Source organism: Olea europaea, chromosome 22, assembly GCF_002742605.1.
Source record: "Olea europaea var. sylvestris chromosome 22, O_europaea_v1, whole genome shotgun sequence".
Taxonomy (NCBI): Eukaryota; Viridiplantae; Streptophyta; class Magnoliopsida; order Lamiales; family Oleaceae; genus Olea; species Olea europaea.
In genome coordinates this window covers 10,817,757-10,835,851 of record NC_036258.1, presented here as the reverse complement: position 1 = coordinate 10,835,851, position 18,095 = coordinate 10,817,757, and the positions used below count along the sequence as shown (strand labels likewise).

Sequence of the window (18,095 nt, the reverse complement as noted above, 5' to 3'; positions counted from 1 at the left end):
TCTTTTGCATGTGATCATAATTTTTACTTTTTGTCAAGGTCTTTGTGATAGTGTTCAGATATTAAGTCAATACATTGGAGTAGTATTTGCAGTGCTCAGACTCTAGTAGTTTTTCTTTGTATTTTGGGAAATAGACACTCAAACTAAACCTCAAGTATTTATGGTGAGGGGACGAATCTATTTTAAGGAAATCGTGTTTATACTGGCATCGATTTGAAAGTTCATTTGCTCTTTTATTATTTACTTGATTTGAAAGTTCATTTGCTCTTTTATTATTTACTTCAATTTTAGATTACTTTTTTTGTCGTTACTATAATTAGTAAAATTGTTTTAATCTGTAACATTTTGGCTTAACAGTTTGGGCTTATAAGTTTACTTATTGTACTTGTCAGAAGAAAGAAAAAATATATATAATACTTGCTTATAATTACGTCAAAGATGATATTTTGATTCTTGTGTCCAAGATTGGTGAATGGATAAAAAAAGGATGGCAAATATATGTGATAATGGGGCTAGGGTCATGCCTCAAACTATAAGCCGAGCTTGAAACTGCTTTCATGATATAAGTAGCTTATCCTTCAAGGTATTTTGACAACCACTCAATTCAATCAATGGCAGATCCAGATGGTTTCATGTGAGGAATACTTACCCCCACAGAATTTTTTGATTTTATTTTTCAACCTTTCCCAACTTGTAGCCATCTGCCTTCAACAGCTTCAGTGTATCCTTTGTGTTTGCTTTGGGACACAACAGAGAAGATAGCAATGCCTCGAAACTAAGCAAATTAGGGTTCAATCCATAAAATCAATTGCAATTTAGTTTTGACTTCATAATGAAAAATATCTGATTCTGCCATTGAATTCGACCAATAAGAACTTTTGTTTAAAAGGCAGACACGTTAATGAACATTATATCAAGTTAAAGCACTGACTCACCTAACAATGAACAATATAATTATAAGGTAGCCAAAGACATTCAACCCACTCATTCTCCAAGTTGACTTATAAAAGATTTGATATCAACACTTAAATGATCAATTTCTTGTGAAGTTTCGTAGATGAACAAGTTCATGATCATGAATGGTTAGACTGTTGAGTGACGAAGATTTGATCTCTCGTATCTTGGAATTTTCTAACTTTCAAAGTGGTTATTATGCCTTGTGGCAATTTAGCATAAACAATTTTCAACTTCTGACTATGCACACGTAATTTTAGTACCCACCACTCAGCATGCCAGTGCTTGCACCTGTTTGCACTGTTATGATAAAATAAATAACTTACCTAATAAAAGTAACTTTAAATTGGTTTATTCGATTATTTCATAGTATGGACAAATTAATTATCAAACATTAATGGGTTACTTCTTTAATGAAAAACAGGATGTTTAATAAATTTTTGCCCCTGTTTGATCTCCATTACGTAGAAAAATTGATGGGGGAAATAGTATTTTTTTGAAAAATGAGTGGTTGAAAAAGAATTAAAAATTTTCGATTTACGTGTAATATTATTTTATGAAAGATTGTGTAGTTGAAAATAGGAGAAAAAAATTAAATATAATAGAATTTAATGTGATGGGACTCAAACAGGGACTTTATCTTGAATGTTGAGGGAGAAACAAATGAAAATGTTTGACAGATTTACAGAATGTCAAGTCATAGAATTTTATTGGACTTTATACAAAAAAAATATTTGAAACAACTAATCAAAATCCTCCACATTAGCACCTGTGATGCTTTCTGACAATTTTCCTTGTACGAAAAACTTTACTCGAAAGTTGAACTTATGTAAATGTTCATATTTGCTGATTTTTCTAAAGCTTCTTGGAACACGATAAAGTTAATACTACATCCGTCTCATAAAGATAGACTTGTTTTAATGCTTGCTAGTACACCTGTCTCTTAAAGATGAGCTTTTTACAATTGAAAACAACTTAATAAAAATTCAACATTTAGTTTTGATGCTTGTTAGGACACTCTTAATTTTAAAAAGACTGTTGACTATGACATATTTTAGAAAAATTAAAGTGATATTATATAGTATTAATGCCGTTAAACACGTTTAGTGATTACACATGATAAATTTAATTAAATAGGATTTATATCCTTGCATTCAATTTTGCATGTGTCACCTAAATTAGTGTTGAATATCATCCGGCTAAATAGTAGTATTCTACAATATAATAGTTGTTATATCATTTTAAAAGGATTTTATAATTGAATGTCATACATTTTAAAATAAGATTTTTATTAGATTACGATAGATATTGAAGAAATGTGTGGTTGAAAAGTTGTAGAATGTATAAAATATGTGATTAAAATTAATTGTTAATTTTGACCTAAATTAAAATTTAGATTTTAATTTGTACCAAACGTGGGATAAGTTTAGAATGATTGAATACTTGGGGCCTGTTTGGGAGTGATTTTGAGAATTAATTTTTTGACAGTGGGGTCCACTTGTGAGAGAATAAGTCAAATATGATGGTTGAAATAGTAAAATAACGATCAAAAAATCAATTTTTTAGGTAAAAAAATCGCTTCCAAACATGCCCTTGGTTATGCATAAAAAGCAATGTGTAATTACCAGGCGACTCGAAGGAGGTAAAAAGTCAAGACCAAAGGATTGAACTGTAATTAGATAGGTATTAAAAAGAAAAAAGAAAATCAAAATTTCAAGTGAATTGACCTGTCAGGTTTCGATTTTTTCATTTGAGCATGATTATCGGATCCAACTTTCATAGCATTGATTTTAGGAGAGAAAGCTGGTTGTAACTGATTAGAAATTAGTAACAGAGATTTTTTACCCCAAAAAATTGATTTTTTTATCGTTGTTTCATCATTCCAGCTGTAATTTTTAATTTCTTCTCTCATAGGTGGATCCCATTTTTCTTCTAACGGTCAAAAAATCAATTCTCAAAATCCCTCTCAAACGGGACATAAATCTTTTAGAATAAAGTCACTTAATTAGGTTTAAAAGTAGAGAAAAAAGAGAAAGACTAATTTGACAGCAAATTATTGATTTTTTCATTTTAATTTTTCAAATTATTCAATTATACGTCCACACTATTCCACCTATTTTGGAACTGTATGTGTAGATCTTTTATATGGAAATATATAATACCGATGATGCATTAAGTAATCAGCAAGTAATCCTTTTAAGACTGAAATAATGACATAATTAGTGTTGACTTTTTTCACTGAGTCAGCCCCGACCCAAAGAGAGAGGATCAGCAAAGCGCGTTAAGAGATATATCAAAATTCTATTGATAACTTTAAAATGACCAAATAATAATAATAATAATAACACCGTCCATACGATAGTGCTGGATACAGATCAGACCACATCTGTTGAGACTAGGGAGGTGTGCCATTATCACAATTCCTTTACAAGACAAATTTCCACGGTTCTTCTCCTACGTTTCTTCACTTCCATTCCGTTTGACCGCCATTAAAAAGAGTTTTTATTTTAGGAAGATGAATTTTAAAATAGTAATTTTTTTTAAAAAAATGAATTCATTTACGTGTTGAATGTTTTATTATTGTGAGAATGTGTGACCGAAAATGAGTTTGAAAAAATAGAATTTCATAATAATGATTGTCAAATAGTGAATTAGGCTTTTTTTTTTTTTTTTTTAATTCGTGTTGAGTCAGTTTAAAATGTAGAACGTGAAGATAAATGTTAAATTATAAATCTCGAGTAATGTTAAATAATAGCTGTTTTTATGGTAGTTGAGATTATGATATGACACCCCACGTAAGGGATGTGGACACTCCTGTGTATATATTTTATGTACACAAAGCACAAAAAACCCTAAAATGATAATGTCAAAATTATCAAATCCCTTCTTTTTGAGATTATGACACCCCACGTAAGGGATGTGGACACCCCTATATACATATTTTATGTACAACAAACACAAAAAATCCTAAAATGATAATATCAAAATTATCAAATCCCTTGTTTACACATGCGATGATTGGAATAGAGGGTTGCGATGGATCTAATTACAAAAATCCATTTACTTTAAACCTTTTAAATAAGTCATAAAGTTGGTTTTGTATAGTGAAATTGTGTGTTTTGGATGAGGCGATTGAGGAAGCAATTGGGTGCTGCTTATTTCTTTGAAAAAGTAGGTAATGAAATTCATCAATTTCCTGTGAAAGATTTACTCTAAAAGATTAAAAGTTATGGAATCCATTAACTCGTTGAATTATCTCGGTCTTTTACTATAAAAAAGTAAATGACTGTCGGCCACATGAATTTGACATCAATTCAGATGAATCAAGAAACAAAATTGATCAACTTTCACCAAAAAGTTTCTAGGAATTTATTTCATTTTTTAGATAATTTATAATAGGAATAACAACATTGTTAGTCATTGTTCTACCTCGATCAGAAAACCTTTTTTCCCAAGTTAGTCATGTAGTGTTCAATTGAGAGCTGATGTAATGATGAAAATGGGACATGGCGTTCCCATCCTCCACCCCTTTTGGTATTTTGTCATCTTATTCCCATGCTCGATTAAGGTAGGACAAGACAAGGCATGACCCTATTCTATTTATCGACTCATTTATTTTTTATTTAATTTTTTAATTTTTGGTTTTATTGTTTTAATATTTTAGCTTGTCAAAATTAGTAATTTTTTTTTCAAATTTTAAAAAATTCATGTTTCCTCTAGAAATGATTATGATTATGATTATTTTCTTTATGTGTAATAAAATACTTGTATTTTAAATCAATATCTCTTTCCGATAAGAGAATTGTATTGACCGATAAATTATGCTTTCGAACTATGTTTTTATATATAGAAAAAAAATATATAACAATAAAAAAGGAAAATGTAAAAATAGTGAGATAAAAAAATGAACAAAAGGACTTTTCTTTCTTCTTTTTCATTTTTTTTTTTAAGTGTAACATACGAAAGGTTTTTTCCCCGTGGAAACATCTCAATGAATTGTGTAATAATATTAATGTTTGGTGGAAGCAGAGGCCAGATTTTATGGAATTGTAACGTTGCCAGCTTAATTCATAATTCTCGTCCTATTTATATAGGCTGATTTTCTTGTTTCAATTATAGTCCTATTTTTTTATTGAGAATATTTTATTTTATTTTTTTACTAATATACCGTTATTTAACTTGTAGTTACAACTAATTTTTCTTACTTAATATTGAAATTGTACAAATATAAATAAGGATAAACTAAAAAAGTTTATGGCAAAAATTCTTTTTCAATAACATTAAATAAAAATTAATAAACTGTATGAAAAACACAATAAACTTATATGGGAAGTATACATAATAGTTTACATAATGATGTCCATAATTATACGTGACACTATATTCAAAATTTAATTCAAATTTCACACTTGCACATCAACAATCGGATAATTGTCACATCATATTACGTACACTATTATGTGCAATAATTATATACAAGTAGAATTTTTCAACTTATATAAATGAGATAGAGAGAGTAATTATTAAAGAGAAATGAGTACTGAAATGAAGGATAATCTTAAGAATAATTCTATTTGTACCGAATAGAATGTGTAGAAAGTTGTCTCCCCTCTCACAATACATGCGGGCCCCATGTGAGTATAAAAATTCTCAAATGTGATCAACATTCCTTATTATGAGTAGTGTGTAAAAAATTAGATAAAAAAATTATATACATATAGCATTGTCGTAATCTTTACTATTTTATGTAATAATCTACAAAACTTCAAACTTAATGGCAAAAAGTGGGAGGAGGTGATGTCTTGGTAAATTAAACAGAAATAAATCATTGTTGACGAGATCCCTATTGCGAAATGATACTCTGATTTGATCATATCATGGTTTCTTTATTGTGTGTACAGATGAACAAACTAACTAACTTAAAGCACGCTTCAAAAAAAAATAATAATAATGAATAAGTGAATAATTTCTTGAAATATGTAGATAAAATATAATTTGTATGTTTATAAATAACTTATATCACGAGCCAAGCCTCGGCTTTGTCAATATTGGATTTTTTTTATTTTGTTAATGAATTATTTATTTATTTTTTATTAATCATATAAATAAAAATCAAGGTATACAAAGTGAGAAGTGGATGGCAATTTTTATTATGTGTTTAATTAAATTATTTATTAATTAATTTGCATTGATTAATATAAAAATGAAAGATGTGCTCACGAGTGGAAAAGATGTCGATTGTATATCAATACACTTGGTAGGCTCCTGTTTTTATAATAGGGAGTAGACTTCAAATTTCTTGCATGCTATGAATGGATTCGCATAAAAAAAGGTGACGACATCCATTAAAAATAAATTAAGAAAATGACTACTAAGTTTGACAAATACGTATATCTCACTTATAAGCCGTAAATTCCACACAAAATAAGAAATAAATAAAGAATTTATCTTAAAACATACATTTGTACGGAGCTGATTACTTATAAGTCGTGAGTTTATTTATCAAGCATGCTCAAACTAAAACATTATGTCAATTCATAAGGTGACATACACTCAGTGAAATAATATAATAATATGTGGTAATTATAGATTTCGTGTAGATTTCACAATGAATCAAATTAATTGTGAAAATTGTACTTTTTCGAAAGAATAATGTTATTTGCAGTCGCTCACTGCCTCAATTGTCTTACGTGACATACATGTGATGGTTAATGATTTGTTGCATAAAATAATAAAAAATTATTACATTAATATATTAGATCACTAACCACCATATATATGTCATATCCGACGACTAGGATAGTAAGTGACTGCAAATAGTATTACTTTTTTCCAAAAATGAAAATAATATAGTAATAGCAATATTTAATCCCCGGTTAGCTACTAACCATGGTTTGAGTTCAATGTGTATAAATAGGAGACATCAGTTGCATCCATCCATCCACCGGTTTCTACCACTGGAAACATTCAATATATTTACTTGCATGGTCGAAACCTCCGTTCAACCCATTCATTCTCCGGATCCTCTTCCAAATTTTCACCTTCTCTTTCTGGTAAGTTGCTAATCAATTCCTCATTCTATTGTCCATTTCTATGAATTTTAAATTTCGGATAACAAACTGCTTGATTTTGTAGAGTAAAAATGGCGTCAAATGGAGAATTCAGCTTTGGAAAGAGTAGTGTGATTCGGCTCCCGAAGATTCACACTCAGAAGAAGAAGGAAGAAGACGAGATTTGCCACGATGATACTTCGACTCCGATCAAAGCCCAGACGCTCGACGAATTGCATTCCCTTCAGAAAAAGAAATCGGCGCCCACCACCCCGATCAAGGACGCCGGCGGCGCCTTCGCCGTCACAATTTCCGAAGAAGAGCGTCACAAACAACAGCTCCAATCAATTAGGTATTAAAATTTTTTAGTTCAAAAGTTAAAATTTACTAGATCATTCGGTTTAATTTTAAACGAAATTTCATTTTCATCTCTCTGAATTACGGCGATTAGAGTATTCCTGCTAAAATTTTGGAGAATTATTACTTATAAGTTTACTGTATATTAAGTAAGAGAATTATAAATTTGACAATTTTTTCTTATTTAAAGTTCAAATGATCGAGTTAAAAATAATTCGTGTCTTATAATTAATAAGTGATATTTTGCTGGCATGAAAGGATTAAACATAAAAAAGTAAATAAATAAAAAAATTAAAAAATATATAATTTGAATATGATTAAGCTATTTATTTTCGAAGAAATTACTGTTAATTGTCTGAATAAATAATTTCCGTACAAGTAAGAAAAAGTATCTCGTTTGAACCGTATTATTTTCATCAAAATGTATTTTTCAACAATGATTTGACTTTATTTCAACCACATATTCTTCATTAAAATAATATTACACGTAAATTCAAAAAATTTCTTTATTTTACATACATTTTCCATCAATATATTATTCAAAACTGTATTTTTTTTCCTTTTTTTTTCTTTTTTTTTTGCAAGAATGGGACTCAATGTTTTGTTTAAAAATTAGTCATAAGGAAGTTTAATTATAATTTTTTTAAAAGGTAATTTTTTTTTTATCTTATTATGAAACAGCATTTTATTTAAGTAATTTATCTAAACATGTTCGAATATCAAAAATCATCAAGATACTTTTTGGGATTGATTTTATGGTCTGACTTATTCACAAACAATCAAAAAGTTATTTTAGATGTTTGGTAAATTTAAAGAAATTGATCACGGAAGAATATGAACCTTCGGTAGCAGAGTTTGAAAAGCAGCAAAATGGTAGAATTCAGATTTTACTTTTAAAATACTTCAATTATTTATAATTAAATACCAATTTTAACCTTCTTAATTAAATTTAACATCTTTTCTTCTATATAGACTATGCTTTTATTTGTATTTTTAAAATTTTGAGATTTGAGGATATTAATTTCTTTTTTTAAAAAAACCATACTAAATAATTATATTAAATATTGTTATAAAAATAAAAATTTTATAATAATATTAATAATAATGATACAAAATGACATTATTATAATTAATGTCTAGTTTAGTAATTGTACATTGGCACAATAATAAATCACTTTTGTTTATCAAGTTGTAAAATGCTAATTTTAATATATAGTAATATTGAAACAAAAGCTTTCAAAACATTAAGCCCCAGTTTGGGCTCCATTAAAAATAAATTTTGTGAAAAATGTATTTTATTATATAGCTAATTCTTTTAGCAAAAGTTGATTTTCTTAAAAGGACAACAATATCAAATAAAGCCAAAGTTTATATTAACTTAAATTTTACGAAACATGTCTTATTTCAATTATTTATTTTACATTAAAAAAGTAATTGCCATTTTGGTTCTTTGTTTTGTGAATTAGTGCGTCATTGGCATCGTTAACTCGGGAGACCGGGCCAAAGGTTGTTAAAGGGGACCCAGCCAGGAAAGCAGAGACACCAAGGGTGTCACACGTGACCCACCACCAATACACTCCCACTTTTGCCATTAGCGACAGCTCCCTCAAGTTTACCCATATTCTTTACAATCTTTCTCCGGCTGGTTAGTGACCTTTTTTTATTTTTAATAATGTTCGATCATGTTTATAGGTGTCAGTTTTTAATAATGTTGGATCAGGCGTAAAGTGACTCAACATGACCCAGTTGGATCGAATAGACCAACGAGTCAACGGTTCTAATTTATATTTGTATTTTGGTTTATATTTTGAAGAGCATAAAGAAAAGGGATTTTTCTAGTTGTACACCGGATTTGCGGTGTACGACCCCTCACAAGAAGGGGGACCCACGGCAAATAAAAAAATTGTGGATCCCCCCTCTTGTGAGAGGATCGTTCAAATTCGGTGTACATGTAAAAGAACCATCATGCTTGGTGGGGCCACATGGGCCCTGATATTACAGGGGCGCCACTTAAAGAGACTCATCCAAAGGAAAAAAGTTGGACATTATCTTAAGGGGATGGTTCCATGTCACATTGAGTCATCTTGTATCCCTTTCTTCAGTAGCTTGAATCAAATTTACACCTTAAGTCCTTTCAAATCCAATTTATCCTATCAAATATGGCCTTTATGATTCCACGGAAAAATTGTAGTTTGCGAATACACATTATCTATTGATACTTAACTATGTAAGTGTAAATCTCAAATTGTGTTTCTGGACTATTACTTAATTGTACAATTACAGTCATAAGGATCTAACTTGGACTGCAGAATACAACTTCAGCATATCCTTATGGTGAAAAGTATTTTATGTAGATCTTCTTATAGGCATTATGTTTTGCCATTCGCTTTACATCGTCTTACTCTTAAAAATTGGCCGATGGATATTCAATGGGACAAGTAATAATTTTCCAAGTAAATTAATTTTACTAGCATGTTTGAGTTGGTTTAAAATGAATTTATAATGCTTATAAATTCACTTATACAGTAGGAGTATTTAACTAAATATGCAAAATTGTAGATGGCAAAATGCAAAATATGTATAGAAATATACAGAATTATCATGGAATCCTCTTTCATGCAAACCACACATGTTCAAGATCAAGATTCCTATGTATTATTCATTCTCTATATTATACGTTTTCTAACCTTCCTCTGTTTTTATTATTTTTTTTTGAATGATATTTGTGCTATGCAGAGCTTTATGAGCAAGCCATAAAGCACGAGAAGGGATCGTTCATTACGGCAAGTGGTGCTTTAGCCACACTCTCTGGAGCTAAAACAGGCCGCTCTCCAAGAGACAAGCGTGTTGTGAAGGATGAAACCACAGAGGAGGAACTTTGGTGGGGAAAGTAAGTTCCACTTATCTCTGCAGTTTTTCGACTTAACCTCTCAGCGATCATTTGCTAACACATTTACATTGTTTAATTAATAGGGGCTCGCCCAATATTGAAATGGATGAGCATACCTTCTTGGTGAATAGAGAAAGAGCTGTGGATTATTTATGCTCACTGGAAAAGGTATTTACCTGCGCAGCTTATTAATTTTTTCGAGAATAAACGGCAAATTTTTTGAAATGCCCTAAGATAGGTCAAATGGTCTTCTTTGGGCATCAAATATCTAATTTTCCTTCTTTGAACATGATTTTCTCTTTCAATTCATCTTCTTCCTCACCCACAACTCTACATGATTTCAATATATTTTTCCAATTATTTCTAGTGCGAAGGGAATGGAGCGACTGCAAGGGAGGGGGAAGAGGAATAGTGATAGGAGTTGGGGAAGAATATGAAAGTTGAATAACAAACTAGGTTATTCTTGGAACATCAACACAAAGATGTTCTACTTGTGTAAAACTAATAAAAGAGGTTACCATTTATTTTTTAGTGAATTCTAGCAAGAAATGACAGACAATTAATAGTTCTTATCCTGTTACTTTGTAAACTTTTCTCTGAATAATAATAATCCATGAGAACTTGGTCGAATAGTAGAGCTGTCATTTATTTGACTTTCTGTAGAGAAAATGATTTAACTATTTAATGGTTTCTTTTCATTGTATGTGCACATATTTCAGTCTGCATGGCATGTATATCTTTGTCTATATTCTACTCTTTTCTCTAAAATGAAACCCATCCTATTGTAAACTACGTTGATGAGGTACTTAATCCCAAGTTAAGTTGAAGAGGTAATTAATTTTCAAAATAGTCCTTAATGTTTTTAGTTCAAAAAAATTGTTGTTCATAAACTAAAAGATGAATTTAATATCATTAAAAAAATTATTATCTGTTTTCGTAGTTTCTCTCTTATAAATATGCATTCAACCTATATATTTCTGTGTTGTGCTAATGCTTCCTCGAGTCTGATGATTTTTTGAGTTGCTCGAGATTATTGGGTCATACTTTCACGAGAAAAAGTGTTGTTTTTTAGTTCAAAAAAATTGTTGTTCATAAACTAAAAGATGAATTTAATATCATTAAAAAAATTATTATCTGTTTTCGTAGTTTGTCTCTTATAAATATGCATTCAACCTATATATTTCTGTGTTGTGCTAATGCTTCCTCGAGTCTGATGATTTTTTGAGTTGCTCGAGATTATTGGGTCATACTTTCACGAGAAAAAGTGTTGCGGCCATTTTTTTTAGTTTTTTTGGTGCGATCTTGTAGTACATATGTCATTTGACTGACCCTCTCTTGTGTTAAAATCAAAGTGAGCATCAAAAAAATGATGGATACCGTAATCAACTCTAGTTTTAGGCTTGAAAGTTTTTGAAGTTTCTAAATTTGAAAAATCAGGATTTATGAACTATTCGTGAATTCAGGTATACGTGAACGATCAGTTTCTGAATTGGGATCCAGAGCATCGCATTAAAGTTAGGATCGTTAGTGCAAGGGCCTACCATTCCTTGTTCATGCACAACATGTGAGTAAACTAACACACGCCATCTAAATGTCACACTTTTCATTCGTGATATATATATGAGACACAGACATATCATGTTGCGTTGTATTACTAAATAAGTATTCCTTTTACACATCTCTCTTATGACCATGTTTGACAACACTTCAATTTACTTGTGAATGAATTTTCATTTCAGAATATCCTTACATATGTTTGTCTTACAAAGAATTATTGAATTTGACATTAAGGTATGAATTACTTCTAATTCAACACACAAAATAACTGGGTTGTAACAGGTGCATCCGACCCACTCCTGACGAGTTGGAGAATTTTGGTACTCCAGATTTCACAATATACAATGCCGGACAGTTCCCATGTAACCGATACACCCACTATATGACTTCCTCAACTAGCATAGACATGAATCTTGATAGGAAGGAAATGGTGATACTTGGCACACAATATGCTGGGGAAATGAAGAAAGGTCTGTTCAGCGTAATGCATTATCTCATGCCTAAGCGTCAAATCCTCTCCTTACACTCTGGCTGCAATATGGGAAAAGATGGAGATGTGGCCCTCTTCTTTGGATTATCAGGTACTGTTCTAAATTGATGAACCATCTTGTTTAAATGTGTAAGTTGTTAGCATTATTTATGTAAAATTAACTTTTCAACACACCCTCTTCGAAGAAATTATTCTTTTTCTTCTTTGACAATGGGCTGAAAAACCAATCCCCATCTTTTATAAAAGTTAAATGGACTGATCTTTCCCAAGATCTGATGTCTACGGGAAGGTTCATGGATGGGTGATACGACTTAAACTCATTACTTTCATCTTACCTTTATAGCAAGTTGAACTACCTCATCTATCAACTTAAGTTGTTAGAAAAAAACCAGTTTATACATTTAAATTTAATCTTCAACACATGGGACCACCATTCCGTCAACAACTCACAGCATGCCATCTTGTATCTCCTCTATTGTACCTAGTTACATTTTATTTCTGACTGATTCTTATTTGAATATTGCTAATCCCTTTTATCATGGATACACCTATCTCAGGTACTGGAAAAACAACACTGTCTACAGATCATAATAGATATTTGATAGGAGATGATGAGCATTGCTGGAGTGAAAATGGAGTATCAAACATTGAGGGTGGTTGCTACGCAAAGTGCGTTGACTTGTCTAGAGAGAAAGAGCCTGATATATGGAACGCAATCAAGTTTGGCACTGGTATTCTTCTCATACTTTGGGAAATTTATTCTACATTTTCCCCTTTTTAGTTTTGCAATATTGAAGAAGATTATTTGACACTATCCTTTTCTTCCCAGTTGTAGAAAATGTCGTATTTGATGAACACACTCGTGAAGTTGACTACTCCGACAAATCCGTAACAGGTAAACAATATTAAATACATTGTACCTAGTGGTTTCAATCAAGCCAGTGTAGGGGACTTCAGAGAGGGTCAGGCTGCATTTGCCTTGACAGGCCGATTTCAGTATTGATTAGAATGATTTCAGCTCTGCATTATATACTCTTGAAATTATACTCTTGAAATAGCCACGCATTCACTGAGAGTTGGGATTCAAAAATATTTCGAAAGATAATTAGACATAAAAGATGATTAAAATTCAAAGAAACTTGAAAAGAAAGATAAAAAAGAAAAAGAACTTTTAAGTAGAGATAATCAAACTGTGTTCGAGCATGTTCTCATTCAATTCTCGTACTTACAGAAAACACTCGAGCAGCCTATCCAATCGAATACATTCCAAATGCTAAGATACCTTGTGTTGGACCTCATCCGAAAAATGTCATTCTTTTGGCCTGCGATGCATTTGGTGTGCTGCCTCCAGTCAGCAAACTGAGCCTGCCACAAACCATGTATCACTTCATCAGTGGATACACTGCTTTGGTAAATATGAAATTCCTATATTCCTATGTTCAATAACAGCAGACGAATAAGGGGCAAACATTTCTCAAGATAGTAACACAAAGTCAGCTTCTAGTTCTGAAGATAACTTTTTCTATATTAACTGCAGGTGGCTGGAACTGAAGATGGTATAAAAGAGCCTACAGCAACATTTTCAGCATGCTTTGGTGCAGCATTTATTATGCTTCATCCGACTAAGTATGCAGCCATGTTGGCTGAAAAAATGGAAAAACATGGAGCAACTGGATGGCTGGTAAATACTGGCTGGTCTGGTGGAAGGTATAAGCTTTAACTTTCTTTTAAACGAAAATGGATAGTTCTTTCTAATTTTGACCAATTAAAAAAAATTATTATTTGAATCGTGTTTATTTACTCATATTTAAACTTTCTAAGCTTGGCCAAACATGTTCGAGTCATCTTTGGAGTGTAGGGTACTTGGCAATACAATTACATATTTTCAAGAAAGATTTATGCCTGTTTTTTATCTACAGCTATGGATTAGGCAGTCGTATTAAATTAGCTTACACAAGGAAAATAATCGATGCCATCCACTCGGGGGCCCTTCTGGAAGCAAAATACACAAAAACTGAAGTTTTTGGACTTCAGATCCCAACTGAAATTGAAGGGGTGCCATCAGAAATCCTAGATCCTGTCAATACAGTAAGTTGCAATTCGATTTAGATCTTTTTTCATTAAAATTAAATCTTACTTTCGACGATATAGTCATGTTCTAATGATGTGTGCTTTCTACTTTCTAGTGGGCTGACAAGAAGGCATATGAGAATACGTTGATGAAGTTGGGAGGTTTATTCAAGAAGAACTTTGATGTGTTCTTGAACTACAAGATTGGCGCTGACAACAAGCTGACCGAGGAGATCCTGGCAGCAGGACCAAATTTCTAATGTTGAATCCATGAAAAGAGAGACTAAAATAAATGAGAATAACACGTAACTAGTTATTCGTGCCTTTTATTTTATATGTCTAATTGATTATATTATAAAATCCAGATATGCATGGACAATGTAGCATAACTTTGTTTATTTGATTATATTCTCTCTACTGTGCTAGAAGTCCTGAACGGGTTTTTATTATTACTCGTATTCGCTTCGTAAATTTCAAGATGGGTCGGCCAGCTTTTCTTTACAACTTGACCTATGGCAGCCGGGTTATAATAATCACATTAAAAAACAAGGGAACACAAATATTCCGAATATTCCTGCAAGAGGAACGACAGGTGGTCTTCTCATACTTCCAACGGAATTCTTTACTGCCTTACTATACAAGTAACAATAAATTCAGGACAAGCACCGAATTTGTGCACGCTTTGTCAGGGGACCTGATATCAGCAACTATGAGTCGCGATGGCTTTTTTTTAAGGTGATTTCGACTTCAATTGACTTGTGAGCCTAGAAGAGCGAGATTATGTAAAATATACGAGTTCGTGTTGATCCTCTACACTAAATTGATAGCGGAGTCCCATGTCAAAAAGGACGTTAACAAATTGAGTAAAGGAGTGTCACGGACCGCAACTTAGCAAGGATGACCATTGCCGATGAGGGGAGAGTTCGGCTTGACATGAGTTCAATAGTTGACCGTAACAAGAAGTTTGTGCGTTGAGCAGAGGACCTTAGCAGTTAACAATTGAGTTTTGGGAAGCCACTTTATATAGAGCTTGCCTAGGGACAGAGAAAGCTTTCCACCATGGCAGACGACAATTCGAATTTGTTTGGTTGTAAAATGTAATGGCGAAAGCAATAGCGTCAGGCAGCAGCATTGTCATAATTTCAATATATTACAAGAGCAATATCTTAAGGATCGTGTATTTTTTCTGGGTAAATTTTGTGGCCTTGATATTGAAGATGCTATCTTTGTTACAAATCAAGCAAAGTGAGGTTTGTAATATCAGTTATGAAAATTATAATTCCTTTGGCAAAAGACATCTATTGGTGTCACTTGAATTTTTTTTGCTAACTATATTAGACGGGGGCATGTTTGGTGAGCAGTCAGCTAGCTACTCCAATGCTTCTGTCCCCTTGAAAAGACAACCTACAAACTTTATTTATGCACCAAAATCACAATCCTTAGGGACGACAGCGGCAACCAAAGGTCTACTTTAGGCAACTCCAGGGAGGGCTAAATACTCGTATGGGACGTGAATCTATCGAGCGGTGTTGGCCTTTGTTGGGCATCCAGAGGGAGCCTGAAGTTATCAATGGAGCATTGCTATGCTCCACAACTACGTTAAGGATATGGCAACACCTCTAGACCGAATAAGCTATCGATTAAAGCGCTCTAAGATCTTTTGTGCTAACTTGTGTACAACGACTATGGGTTCTGGCCTTACGATGTGGCCGTTCTAGAATGCGGTCATCGGGCAATGCCGCATAGTTGAGTACGGAAAGATGTCGACATTGCAGGGATGAGTATGCTGCAAAGGCATTTCTATTTTTAATGAATTAATGAATAGCCCTACTTGGGCTAGGCACTGATGAAGGACACGATATCAAGCATTAAGCTAAAATGATTGTAGAAAGTGATGATGAGCACAAGGATTGCATTGTGGGCATGCAAATGACCCTCAATGCTTCGGATTGTGTGTGAGAATGTGGACAAAATAGAAGATGTACGTTGTGAATAGGCAAGCGCTTGACACCAAGTGCAGCACATGGAAGCGTTTCGATATTTATTCGCTAATAAGTCTTGTGGGTGAAATATGCTATGAGTCACGTCAGACTCATGATGAAAGTTAGCGGAAGGTAGTGAAAAAGAGTGATACTATCACTGATCTCGAAAAACATACCATCATGTGGCCAACAGAGTCCTAGCTTACTTGCATCACATAAGCTTTTTCCTACACCCTTAGACAAATCGTAACCCACCCATGACCTTCTCTGAAAGTAAGAAAGGCAGCCGTACTTGGCAATACAATTACATATTTTCAAGAAAGATTTATGCCTGTTTTTTATCTACAGCTATGGATTAGGCAGTCGTATTAAATTAGCTTACACAAGGAAAATAATCGATGCCATCCACTCGGGGGCCCTTCTGGAAGCAAAATACACAAAAACTGAAGTTTTTGGACTTCAGATCCCAACTGAAATTGAAGGGGTGCCATCAGAAATCCTAGATCCTGTCAATACAGTAAGTTGCAATTCGATTTAGATCTTTTTTCATTAAAATTAAATCTTACTTTCGACGATATAGTCATGTTCTAATGATGTGTGCTTTCTACTTTCTAGTGGGCTGACAAGAAGGCATATGAGAATACGTTGATGAAGTTGGGAGGTTTATTCAAGAAGAACTTTGATGTGTTCTTGAACTACAAGATTGGCGCTGACAACAAGCTGACCGAGGAGATCCTGGCAGCAGGACCAAATTTCTAATGTTGAATCCATGAAAAGAGAGACTAAAATAAATGAGAATAACACGTAACTAGTTATTCGTGCCTTTTATATTATATGCCTAATTGATTATATTATAAAATCCAGATATGCATGGACAATGTAGCATAACTTTGTTTATTTGATTATATTCTCTCTACTGTGCTAGAAGTCCTGAACGGGTTTTTATTATTACTCGTATTCGCTTGGTAAATTTTACGATGAATCGGCCAGCTTTTCTTTCCAACGTGACCTATGGCACCCGGATTATAATAATCACATTCAAAAACAAGGGAACACAAATATTCCGAATATTCCTGCAAGAGGAACGACAGGTGGTCTTCTCATACTTCCAACGGAATTCTTTACTGCCTTACTATACAAGTACCAACAAAATCAGGACAAGCACTGAATTTGTGCACGCTTTGTCAGGGGACCTGATATCAGCAACTATGAGTCGCGATGGCTTTTTTTTAAAGGTGATTTCGACTTCAATTGGCTTGTGAGCCTAGAAGGGCGAGATTATGTAAAATACACGAGTTCGTGTTGATCCTCTACACTAAATCGATAACATATTTCATGTCAAAAAGGATGTTGACAAATTGAGTGAAGGAGTGTCACGGACCGCAACTTAGCAAGGATGACCATTGCGGATGAGGGGAAAGTTCGGCTCGACATGGCTTCAATAGTTGACAGTAACAACAAGAAGTTTGTGCGTTGAGCAGAGGACCTTAGCAGTTAGCAATTGAGTTTTGGGAAGCCATGTTATATAGAGCTTGCTTAGGGACGGAGAAAGCTTTCCACCATGGCAGACGACAATTCGAATTTGTTTGGCTGTAAAATATAAGGGCGAAAGCAATAGCGTCAGGCAGCAGCATTGTCATAATTTCAATATATTGCAAGAGCTATATCTTAAGGATCGTGTATTTTTTCTGGGTAAATTTTGTGGCCTTGATATTGAAGATGCTATCTTTGTTACAAATCAAGCA

General features: G+C 32.8%; 2 protein-coding genes across 2 annotated transcripts; both read left to right on the top strand.

Annotated features, from left to right (window-relative positions):
- Window positions 1–6,881: 6,881 nt before the first annotated feature.
- On the top strand, window positions 6,882–14,817 carry LOC111371698 (phosphoenolpyruvate carboxykinase (ATP)-like). The gene is made up of 13 exons (XM_022993827.1): window positions 6,882–7,007; window positions 7,090–7,356; window positions 8,828–9,006; window positions 10,098–10,251; window positions 10,335–10,419; window positions 11,715–11,815; window positions 12,091–12,389; window positions 12,856–13,029; window positions 13,128–13,193; window positions 13,530–13,708; window positions 13,836–14,005; window positions 14,218–14,386; window positions 14,485–14,817. The coding sequence occupies exons 2-13, from the start codon at window positions 7,097–7,099 to the stop codon at window positions 14,626–14,628; spliced, it is 1,980 nt and encodes a 659-aa protein (XP_022849595.1). The 5' UTR covers window positions 6,882–7,007; window positions 7,090–7,096; the 3' UTR covers window positions 14,629–14,817.
- Window positions 14,818–16,246: 1,429 nt separating this feature from the next.
- Window positions 16,247–17,301, top strand: LOC111371153 (phosphoenolpyruvate carboxykinase (ATP)-like). The gene is made up of 3 exons (XM_022993060.1): window positions 16,247–16,323; window positions 16,633–16,867; window positions 16,966–17,301. The coding sequence occupies exons 1-3, from the start codon at window positions 16,247–16,249 to the stop codon at window positions 17,107–17,109; spliced, it is 456 nt and encodes a 151-aa protein (XP_022848828.1). The 3' UTR covers window positions 17,110–17,301.
- Window positions 17,302–18,095: the final 794 nt, after the last annotated feature.

Bases quoted from the DNA above. Each gene is read 5' to 3' on its own strand.
- LOC111371698 (XM_022993827.1), top strand. From the start codon at position 7,097: ATGGCGTCAAATGGAGAATTCAGCTTTGGAAAGAGTAGTGTGATTCGG. The intron at 7,357-8,827 runs GTATTAAAATTT...TTTGTGAATTAG, and splicing joins CAACAGCTCCAATCAATTAG to TGCGTCATTGGCATCGTTAA. The intron at 13,709-13,835 runs GTAAATATGAAA...TATTAACTGCAG, and splicing joins TCAGTGGATACACTGCTTTG to GTGGCTGGAACTGAAGATGG.
- LOC111371153 (XM_022993060.1), top strand. From the start codon at position 16,247: ATGATTGTAGAAAGTGATGATGAGCACAAGGATTGCATTGTGGGCATG. The intron at 16,324-16,632 runs GTGAGAATGTGG...AAAGTAAGAAAG, and splicing joins CTCAATGCTTCGGATTGTGT to GCAGCCGTACTTGGCAATAC. The intron at 16,868-16,965 runs GTAAGTTGCAAT...TCTACTTTCTAG, and splicing joins TCCTAGATCCTGTCAATACA to TGGGCTGACAAGAAGGCATA.